The 11,576-nt window shown below is 42.0% G+C and overlaps 2 protein-coding genes across 4 annotated transcripts; one reads left to right on the forward strand and one right to left on the reverse strand.

Annotated features, from left to right (window-relative positions):
- Window positions 1–753: 753 nt before the first annotated feature.
- LOC147629801 (uncharacterized) lies at window positions 754–4,062 on the forward strand. 3 transcript variants are annotated; one of them, XM_086810851.1, is made up of 4 exons: window positions 754–2,780; window positions 3,125–3,401; window positions 3,505–3,746; window positions 3,824–4,062. In XM_086810851.1, exons 2-3 carry the CDS (start codon window positions 3,224–3,226, stop codon window positions 3,702–3,704), a joined length of 378 nt encoding a protein of 125 aa, XP_086666977.1. In that variant the 5' UTR covers window positions 754–2,780; window positions 3,125–3,223; the 3' UTR covers window positions 3,705–3,746; window positions 3,824–4,062. The 3 variants fall into 3 exon arrangements, with proteins under 3 accessions (XP_086666977.1, XP_086666979.1, XP_086666978.1); XM_086810853.1 differs by having other exon boundaries at window positions 3,505–3,669; XM_086810852.1 differs by lacking the exon at window positions 754–2,780 and having other exon boundaries at window positions 3,107–3,401.
- Window positions 4,063–5,436: 1,374 nt separating this feature from the next.
- On the reverse strand, window positions 5,437–7,443 carry LOC147629802 (uncharacterized). Its single transcript, XM_086810994.1, has 4 exons — window positions 7,193–7,443; window positions 6,729–7,098; window positions 6,298–6,501; window positions 5,437–5,499 (listed from the first exon to the last, which is right to left on the reverse strand). Exons 1-4 carry the CDS (start codon window positions 7,441–7,443, stop codon window positions 5,437–5,439), a joined length of 888 nt encoding a protein of 295 aa, XP_086667120.1.
- Window positions 7,444–11,576: the final 4,133 nt, after the last annotated feature.

Consider the following 11,576-nt stretch of genomic DNA (forward strand, 5'->3'; position numbering starts at 1 on the left):
GTTGTCACTACCAAAAGGATGCCCTGAGCCTTCACGAGCCTATGAGACCATAAGTAGTACAATGGTACCATGGATGTCTAGTGCAATGGAAGAACCAGAAAGAACATAACCAACAAATTACCATCTTGGTGGAAGATGGTATTCTGGTGAAGGTATGTCGAATCTCTAGAGAATGCCCTATATCCTTGTCATAGTTGTTATGAGGCGCGCCTCTAATCGTTAGAGGTTGGAGGCGTAAAAGTCTTCCGAGGTGTTCCAGGCTTTGTTTGAGACGTCTCGGCATAGTTGATTTCTTTTTTGGACCATTTCTGGTTTTGTCGGTTTCTACCCGTTTTCGTCCGTTTGAGTCTCTAGACGGGGGCTATAAGGGCCCCTCTAGCCTCTCAAGACTCATACACACTCTCTGTCTCTCTCGTCTCTCCTCTCTCATACACACTCTCTCTCCCTTCCTTAAGGCTTAAACCTTGCTCAAGGCATCCCCTCTCACACACACTCTCTCACTCTCTCTCACACTTACTCTCTCCCCCTCTCATACACACCCTCTCTCTCTCTCTCTCTCTCTCTCTCTCTAATAATCTATCTATCTATCACTGTCTATATGTATATCTATCATTATATATATATATATATATATATATATATATATATATATATATAGACGCCTCTAACGTCTCTAAAAAATACGAGTCTTTTGAGGCGCATACCATACCTGCCTTATACCAAACGCCTCTGATGCCTCTAACAACCCTGATCCTTGTCTAGGTTCCTTGATGCTTTGGGTCTAGGCAATTGGACCATGAAATGGCATCGCTGCTCTCACTCAAGATTCTTGTGGGGCACACATATAGCCTCTGTGTGTGACTGGTTTGTGGTGATATCAAGGTTCTTTTGTAGGTTCGTGTTATTGATGTAGACTCTCGTGCAATGAAGAAGTCAGTGATGGACCCTTTGCACACCATCTTGAGAGAGAAAGATGTATTGAAACCCTAACTGACTGCAGCACAACTCTTTTACACAGACGCTTGACCACACTGGAAAGACGCTGCACAAGTATAGAAAAGGGAATGTCTGTATGACTTAAGTGAAGTACAAAAGATGTTTTAGTTGCTTCTTTTGGATTAAAAAAATGGAATTCCCTTGGGCAAGTGGCGGAACGCTCCACTAAAAGGCAAAGCTTTGCTGAAATCCTCCATTTCATCTGTCTTGTTGTCTGTGGGGACTTGAGGCTTGTCCTGGGTCTGTGGAATCTGTTGGTTTTGGTTCTGCCGGGTCCACTGCTCTGGGGAGATTGAGTCTACGGGATCTGTGGTGTGAGGAAGAACAATTCCCCCACTGGGACGAGACTCTCGTGGAGGATCGATGCCCAACTCTGCAGGGCTGATGCTAGATATCGGGCTGCTGGCTGATGTGGTGCCTATGTGGCACACGTGCCACGGTGGCAGTCAACAGCCGATTGCATGGTATTACTGAGCGTGAAAAAAAAAATCAATCTTCTTAAAATAGAAGCGCCAAATTTGCATGCGGTGGAAAAGCTGCGCTGTTGGAGGAGAAGGGGAAACCCCACGCTTTTCAAACTGAACCTGCTGCTCGGCCGCCTCATCTCTCTCGTCCTACTGCAAACGTGCCGCTGCCATATGTGCATGCGGTGGCAAAGCTGCGCTGTTGGAGGAGAAGGGGAAACCTCACGCTTTTCAAACTGAACCTGCTGCTCGGCCGCCTCATCTCTCTCGTCCTGCTCTGCTGCAAGCGTGCTGCTGCGTGGAGCCCTGCCAGGTAGTCTCTTATCTATTCGATATCTAGCATCAGCTGCTCGGCCGCCTCATCTCTCTCGTCCTGCTGCAAGCATGCTGCTGCGTGGAGCCCTGCCAGGTAGTCTCTTATCTATCTCTCTCTCTCTCTCAATTGGAATATAATTTATATTTGGCTTATGCTTAATTAAAGTGATTTTTAATTAAAGTGATTTGATGCATTGTGTAATTGATGAATCTTTGGCTGCTATTGTGTATGCATGCATGTATGTATTAATTTAGAGGAAAGTATTGTGTATGCATGCATGTATGCTTAATTAAAGTTAGTTTTTACTTAAAGTTATCTTGATGCATGCATGCTTAAAGAATCTTTAACATTTAAATAGGTTAGAGAAAAGTATTGTGTGTGTGTGTGTGTGTGTGTGTGTAACGTCTCATTCTATGTGTGTGTGTGTATGTAACAAAAAGAAACTATTGATAATACAACAATGCATACAAGCTTAATGAAACTTTAACATTTACAGGAAAGTATTGTGTGTGTGTGTAATGTTTAATTCTATATGTGTGTGTGTGTGTGTATGTAACAAAAAAAATATATAAATAACACAACAGACTAGTTTAGAGGAAAGTATTGTATGTGTAACATTAGAGGAAAGTATAGCTTGATGCATCCATGTGTTTAATCCATGTTGTAGTTGTATGCATGCATGTGTACTAATCTTTGTGTGTCCATGCATGCACAACAGATTGCAAATGTAAGTAAGTTAGTCAAATCATGGGCATTCAAGTGTCATATATTACACATATCATGGCCTTATGTTACTTTCATTTTTTATATTTAGCATAAATGACAACTTATATCATTTCAAGCTCCATAAACAATGTGAACTCTCCATCCGTGTTGGGAGCTTTAGAGACGCCAATTAGTGCACCTCATGTTTATCCAAAGCGAGAGGGTACTCCTCCAGTGGGAATAGACGTGCCGACATACAAGAAGCCCACCCATTTCTTTGTGGATGCGAAACGGACGAGGTGCGCTTTGAAGCTCTTGCATGTATTTAGAAGTTTTTAGTCTTTAGTCTCTAATGATTTTCAATATGTTTGAAAGCTTGCGGATTGCCTTAATTTTGTTCTTTTGCATGTTCAAACAATGTATTCACATGTTCAAACCATGTATATTCACATGTTCAAACTTATTTGTTCACAGGTTCAAACAATGTAGAGGGTAGGGATATTTTATACATTCTCATGCTCTTATTGTTTGCTCATAATGCTCATGTTCAAACTCGTGTACAATCAATGATGTTTCTTCAAGATATTCATTTGATTGGACGTATATATGCATGATTGTACTTATTACGCCTTTATGCGTGCAGTTCGTTGAGCATGTTCATGAGGGGGCAAATATTCGACAATTTTTTTGTAAGATTGTTGATTGTCACCATGCAAGGAAACCTTTTCCCTCTAAAGTGCGTATGGAGGCACATCTTCTCAACTGCCATGACATACGTCTTGAAATACCAGACGTACGTAAGGTAATGAAGAAGATGAAGCTCTCTAAAATGCCTGGCCGTGTAGAAGAAGTTTTAAAGCACGAGGCTGGCTACATGCATCGAGCCAACGAGGGGAAGTTTGGTTACTCCAAAAGAGAAGGTATGGGATCATCATGTGTAGCATGATTGTTAAGCTAACACATTTACATTATTGGGTTATATCAAAACTAATTGGTCATGGATGACATGATCTAATTTTGCAGGTTGCTATGAGCAACCCATTGACCTGTGCACCCCAACACCTAAGAAAGCAAGTGAAGGTGAGCAGGAAGAAAATGTAGACGTGGAGGATACAATTGAAGGTGAGGAGAAAGAAAATGTAAACGTGGAGGATACAATTGAAGGTGAGGAGGAGGATACAACTGAAGGTGAGGAGGCCCGATGTTGCAAATGCAGATGTTGACAATACGCATGACATGAGCACACAAGTGATACGTAATGATAGGTTTTGTTTTACACCTTAAGCTAGCATTTGTTGATGGTGATGAATTGAATTGACGCTTTATTTTTTGTTTGTAACAGATCGAAGAGAGTGAGCCTCAGGAAAGGCATGTTCATGGAGTGAAACAACATGCTCCCCTTCGACGTTCTTCGCGTTTGATGGCCAAGAACAACATAGCTTAGCGATATTGTTTTTGGATTTAGTCATGTCAAAGCCTATGTAGCTTCTTTTATGTCCCCTTTTTTGTATGAGTTTACATACACTCTATGTAATAGCCATTGTGGGCAAAAACACTATCATTTTTGATATGGTACATTTGGAATGGTTTCATGACATTCAGCCTCTCTCTCATCTTGTTTTAAATGAAGCTCTTTCTTACAGACATGTTGAATGTTGAATGTTGTTTTAAATGAATGCAGAATTTTGTACACGCTATACACGCTATTGCAAACACGCTATTTCAAAGCTCTGTTGAAGTGTGTTTTTCAATTTTTATATCTGATTTTTGTAAAGACAACCAAGTTTCCATAGCTAAAATTTGAATGTGTAATGTTGAATGTTATTTTAAATGAAGCTCTCTCTCTCTCTCTCTCTCTCTCTCTCTTCTCATACACGCTATTGTGAAGCTCTCTCACACACACACACAATCTTATACACACCAACTGTCTCTCTTACACACGGCAACACACGAACAAAATACGGCTCAAGACGCACAATAATTGGTTGAAGAGTATGAATCAAAAAGCCAATGAAGCATTGGAGAGTTCATTACATAAATTCAAAAGGCTACTTTGAAGCTTTGTCGTCAAGCCTTTTTTGCATTGACACTTTGGTTTTCTTTGCATGGGTCTTGAAGGGGGAGCCAATGGGTGACTCTTTGATGATGTTGATTTCTTCTTGTTGCCCTTCTCAAAGAATGGTTTTGCCCGCTTAAAGGAGTTGCCGAATCCATCTTCCAAGACTTGAAAATTAGCTTGTGTGCTTGTTCTCTCATCCATTCTTGCCTTCATTGTCTTCACATGGCCCAATGTTCTCCTCAATTCATTGCAAGCCTCCTCAATCAAAGCCCGGTCCTGTCCTACAAAACAAGACAACTCTTGCCACAAGCATTGAACTGTCTTCACATTTCCTTCTTGCTCAAGTGCTTCACTATATACATGGTCCCCCCCTAATGCGGCAACATCATCACCATTTGGTTCAAGCACATCAATAGTAGAAACATGTGAGTGAAGTTCGACAGTAGACCTAGAAGCATCTCCCCATGCTTCATACATATGTTGGCATTGCTCCATAAGTGAAGCATGTGAAGCACCCCGCAACAACATCACCTTAATTTGGTGCTTACAAATATTTCCAAGCTCTGCCCATGCACATGTACAACATGCCCATTGGCAATCGAAATTGTAGACTGTGTAAAATGAAGCTTTTGTGTGCATGCTCTCCACTATAGCAACACTACCAACCTGGAATGAGACATTATCATCTGGTATATGAAGTGCTCGTTCATAAGAATTCTCCACTACTCTTTCAATGGCGTTGTTTCTCATAAAACCATTGTTCTTCAACTGTTGAACATACCAATAATATGGCAAGCATGAAGATGTTAACTTGTATAAGAGCCAATCCACCCGCCTCGAACTCATCCTTTTGGAAGAGCCCAAGAACTTATATTTAAGCTACCCATGATATAACTCTATTGCTCCATTAGTGTCTTGTCCTGAATGTGGAAGCAATCAGGAAGCACGCACCCACATTTCTGCACATAAAACAAATGAAGTTAGAAGAGCAAGAAATGAAGTACGAACAAGAAGGAGAGCAAGTGTGCATTATTTTACCTATAAGAAGAGTATGTATAAAGTTTAAAATTCAACCTTACCTAGTTTAGCCTCCCAATAGGTTTTGAAATACTCAATAAAACTCCCCTCATCTCTAAAGTTGGAGTAGAAGGTAGAGATCATAGCCTTTGCATCCTCTTTGATTATATGGTCAGTAGAATTTGCTAACCCTTGCATGTTCATGATATTTCCCAAAGACCAAAACATAGAAGCTCTTTTGGGCCATTCCTTCACCTTCTTAATAAGGTGTCGGAGCCAACAACGTTTGACATGCCACAAGCATAGAAAAATGGGTTGATTGAACACCACCCTACGAAAAATAGAAAGCACACGTCACATAGAACCCAAACACACGGTTCTCATTAGTTTGCACTCAACACATATTAACATATGGTCCTAACCTGAGGGAATTAATCTCCGTTTCGGCATCATCAACCATAAAGGCTCCGGGCTCCCATGATTTATGAAAGTCAAGCATATTATCTCTAAACTTGGTTAACCAAGTGAAAGTACACTCAAATGTAGCTGAAGATGTAAGTACCCAAGCAATGGGCACGCCATTGCGATGACCATCAAAAACAAGGATTGTATATAAATGAAACTGTTCATGTGTTTTAAAGGTAAGTGAGAATGTGAACAAGAAGTTAAAAATGATCATTTATTATAACTTAAGAGAATGTGAACAAGAAGTAAAAATGATAATTCATTATACCACATACCTTATATTTGTTTGTGCCAAAGATAGCATCCATCGCAAGAAGGTTCCCATTTCCGAACTTCTTGCACATCTCCCTTTGCCATGGTGATTGTATTCCAAGGATAAATTCCTTGGAATGTTCCATATCTTGCTCCTGGTAGATAAAGGTGCTTGATTGATTCTTGTGACACCATCTCTTGGTGCTTTCCGCATCATCTGTGTGTAGCTGCTAGATATATTCATGATGTCACGAATAGACAAAAAGTCATCCCTAACCATAGTAAATGTAGGGTCATGACTTTGGCTTGAATGCAATGCTTGGACATGCATTTCCAACACATGATGTGGTGAGAAACCACGATATAGCATGCTTGAAACCCATAGTTTCTTTTGCATTGAGATCCATGGAGAGAACTTCAAAGAGGGATCAACAAATCTTATACCATGACAAACCTCATCATTTGCATTTGTGTGGTATGGATGTATATAAGAGATTATGGCCACCCCTGGATCTTGTGCGAGCCTCTTGACACTAAAATGACATTTACATCCACGCTTTTGCTTGCCCTTTGTGATGGGAGGGCGCCTTTTCTTACATGGCTTCTTTGCACTTGGCTGTGGCAACTCTTTTGTTTCACTACGCTCCTCCATCTCACCATCTTCACGATTTGACTCGTCACTACTATTCTCCTCAACCTCATCATCATCTTCGCTACTAGTGTCATTGCATTCATTGAGCTGGGTAGTTTCGACATCTTTGCCATCCGCAATGTTAGATTGCATTGGTGCTTTAGTGCCAGCAGGACCAAAACCACACCAAAAACTAAACAAAAAAAAGAAGTAATGATAAACATTTAATTGTATGTGTGTGATGATTAATGAATGGATTAGACAAACTAAAACAAATACACACTTACACTATCTTCTCAGTCCATGATTCATGTGCAATCTTTGTAAGATTGGAGGCATCTCGGTGATGGTGGCTATATTTTTTGAAAGATGTCGGAAACTTTGCATTGTCGGCTTCTCCTTTTACAAAATCGGCAACACGGTTCCAAGGGATGTTAGCTTCGCGTACAAATTTGTATTTTGAATGACTGTCATATGAGTGCACCCAACACAATGCTGTCGAATCAAAGACACCGATGGGGGGCATTTGAGAACTCATGGCATTCTCTAAGCTTTAGTTTTGGAGAGACATGATTAACCAATTAAAAAACTGTCATCCTGTACAATTAAAAAACTGTCATCGTGTATTTAGATAGAGAGAGAGATTGCGCCTTGAGAGGGAGGAAGAGAGAGAGAGAGAGTCTCATTCCCTACTAGAGCTTTGGGGAGAGCTTGCTGAACCTGAACCTGCTGCCTGTGAGAGAGAGAGAGAGTCTCATTCCCTACTAGAGCTTTGGGGAGAGCTTGCTAAACCTGAACCTGCTGCGAGAGAGAGAGAGAGAAAGTCTCATTCCCTGCTAGAGCTTTGGGGAGAGCTTGTTGAACCTGAACCTGCTGCTCGGCCGCCTCATCTCTGTCGTCCTGCTGTGCTGCTGCGAGCGTGCTGCTGCGTAGAGAAAAAGATGGTGACGTGTAGGGCTGGAGCGTGTAGCCGTGGAAATAGCATGTGTGTTAATGGCAGCTCGGTGGAAGGAATCGGGTGAAAAACCCTGGGGTGAAAAGGTCCGGCCTCTTGACTGCCACCATGGCACGTGTGCCACATAGGCGCCACATCAGCCAGCAGCCCGATATCTAGTTGGAGCCGAACTGCGGCTTTGTCTGTTTTTTCTGTTGACTCACCAGCAGCGGGGTCTGTTGCTGACTATCCATCAACGGGGCCTGCTTCTGTGGGTTCTGCTGCTGTGACTAACCATCAACGAGTTCTGCTTCTTCAAGTTCTGCACGACCGGTTGACGGGGAGAACACGGAGCCTGTTGGTACAGTGCATCTCATCCAAAATCTCAGATCTCTCGTCCAACAAAATGGCTCGTTGCTTCCCAAAACCATAGGCCGGGTCTGATCGAAGAAGCTTCTTCACCTCTTGATAACATGCCTCCAAGTCGGCGAGCTTTTGCTCATCAACCTCTGTGAGTGTCATTGCCATTAATGAAAAATAATTCTCCAAAATCTGAGATTCTGCTGTCAAAACCAACCACAACTGGCCAAAGCATAAGCTGAGGTGAAAGTAGCTAGGGTGAAGATAGGAGTCCTTCTGATGCGCGATGAAGATTGAGTGGGAGTGGCTAATAGGACCAGACTTAACGTTAGTACGGGGTAGGGAGTTTATATATTCCTGGGTACCACACAACAGTCCGGGATAGGGAGTTTCTATATTCTTGGGTACCACACTGCGAAAGAAAAGTTATTGGAAGACTGCTTCTGCGTTCTGTAATTCTACGCTCTGATACCAAATGAAAACCTAACTGACTGCAGCACAACACTTTTACACAGATGCTGGACCACACTTGAAAGACACTGCACAAGTATAGAAAAGGGGATGTCTGTATAACTGAAGTGAATGATATGATGATTACTGACGATTTGCGACCCACGTATCTATATGAACCACACGTGCAGGTCAGTCAGGTCTGATGCTGCTCATTCGATTGCCACGTCCGCAGCCACGTGTCACTGCCACATCAGCATGCCATGTGTCATCCTGGGTCGGTCTATGCTGCGTCGGATCTGTATTTTGGTTACATGTATTAACGTCTACGACAAAACCAAAGGGCCTATGAGACCCAGTGGTACCATGGTTGTCTAAAGCCATGGAAGAATAGAAAAGGAACATAAACATTAAAAGAGTACAAGATCAAAATATTTTTTATACATCTCTGACTAGTAGATGTTTAGTCCTCTAGGTCTAGGACATTTAGCTTGTAAAATGACATCAACTCTCTCACTCAAGACCCTGTGGAGCGTGCATATTCCCTTCGTGTATGACTAGTATTTGCTGACGTGAGGGTTCGTATGTTGTTACGCATGGCTGTGAAGAAGTTAGTGATGGACCTCGGTGCCACATCCTAAGGCTAGCCTTGATTCCATCTCTGTGTCGCTTGAGCTCCACCAAGTACATCCAAAGGCATCTTTGGTCCTCATACTGCATAGTGGTTTGAACCCCTTAGAAAGAGGCAATGAAATTTGGCAAATGAATCTCCTCTTTCACATCACTTGTGTAAGAACCAGAGTCCCCTACACATTCACAAAGAAGTCTTGCTTCAAGACTCTAAAAATTTATCCTAGGAAACGCACAAATAGACAATCTGCACCCCAAGGATAGGAGTATGGAACGCCAGCCCAAAAGAGAGCCCACACCGCCTCTAGACCATAGACCAGAAATGAAGCAAAGCAAAAAGTAACCCAATCTAGACTAATCCACCAGTTTGTGGGGCCATGCCCACCATTGAAATGGCCAACTCAAACCAAGACCATAGGCCAATGCTAAACCTAGGTCAGGAACCACCTCTCCATGGGCCTGAAATGTCCTATTGAGGAGAGAGAGAGCCTACCCGGCCCAATCATATCAACCTATTGCACCAATGTACCAACAGTACTCACCTCGCGGGACATACCTTAGAGACCATATGGAACCTTATGAAGCATAAACCGATCCTCCCTTGAGACAAGAACCCTGATGCTATATTATCCACCCAGCCCTCGTCTGTCTTACCCCCACTCATTCATGTATCCAATACAAGAAGAAAGCTAAGTTAATGCATACACAAGCTCAAAGCATACTTCATTCTCAAGCTCTTACTTCCCTAGCATGCACACTAAAGAATAGAAATGAGAAGAGAGAAAAACCTCATATCATTGCATGGAATTAGAAGAGCATTGCTCATACAATAATGTAGATGGGGAGAGAGAAGAGCTTGCACCTCTATGAATAAGAGGGAGAGCTAGTCTCAAGAGAGCTCAAGCATAAGTTTAGCCCAATGTGTCCCTAAGCTCTCAAATGAGCCACTTTTTATACTAAAACTCCTAAAACTCCCAAAACTTCCCATGTGGGATTATTCTTAAGCCCACTCCCACACTCATCTACAACTTGGAACTCTTTACAAGAGCCCTAAATAAGAATGTCCAGTCTCTTGTTTTCCTGCTTGCATCTTTGTGTTGCATCCTTGCATTGGTCATGCAACACTTGCCACATCAGCCATACCCCCTAGTTTCACTTTTTAAAGGGAATATTCTCATACTCTCTCTCTTACTTTTTGACTTTTCTCATACTATCTCTCTTACTTTTTGAATTGTATATCTTCACTCTCCACAAATTGAATCTTTCTTGTCAGTTTGAAATCTCCTTTCTCATTAACTGCAACCATATCTCCCTTCCACATCAGCAAAAACATTCTCGTATTTAGGTGGGCCTCAAAAAGTGAAAAATTTTTATTTACATTTTGAGGTGGAAAAAACACCACCCAGCCAATATATATGATGAAAATAAATTTTTTCCTCCAAAAAGCTTGTAATTCAAGGGTCACGTCAGAAGCCTATTAGGAGCCAGTACATCCATAACTAACTGTCAGGTCCCCACAACCCCATAAATATAACTAACTGCAGGAACCACTACATCCATGAGATCTCGAAATTGTGGGGACCCCAAAAATTATTATTTTTTAATTTTTCTCATAAATGTAATTTATTGATGAAAAAATCCATCACTGGATTGGCCTTTCCTGGAAGGTACTCAATCATACCACCGAACTGCTGGAATATCTGACTCCAACGGTGTTGTTGATGATCACTCCACTGTGCACTTGGCATCGTCTGAATCCAGCGTAATGCATGATGGTCAGTGCGAACCTCGAAGTCAAGGCCATAGAGGAAATGTTTCCAATGTTTCAAGACCTGTATAACTACTAGGAGTTCACGATCATAGACTGAGTAGTTCTTCTCGGTGGGCAATAACTTACGAGACATGTAAGGTACTGGATGACCATTATCTTGTTGCAATACACCTCCAACAGCCATGTCACTCGCATTGGTGATCACCTGAAATGGGTCGTCCCACAAGGCAAGTGCTAAACAAGGTGCTTCTGATAAAGCCACCTTGAGGTTCTAGAATGCCTCCAACGCTCGTGGAGTCATTTGAATCTTTTTCCTTCTCATCTTCACTCCCTTTAGCAGATCGGTGAGATCTGCCGCCCGCCGAGAGTTCATAAAACTTGTTGATATGGGTGGAGTATGCCTGGTATATATCCACAAAGGATCTAATGTCGTAGTAGACTGTCTGAGGTACTTCCCAGTTGTTGACAATCTTGCCCACTTTAGCCGGATCAAGTTGAATGCCTTTAGCACTAATTATATATCCCA

Source organism: Cibotium barometz, chromosome 17 (assembly GCF_041138505.1).
Source record: "Cibotium barometz isolate CiBa-2024 chromosome 17, ASM4113850v1, whole genome shotgun sequence".
NCBI lineage: Eukaryota > Viridiplantae > Streptophyta > Polypodiopsida > Cyatheales > Cibotiaceae > Cibotium > Cibotium barometz.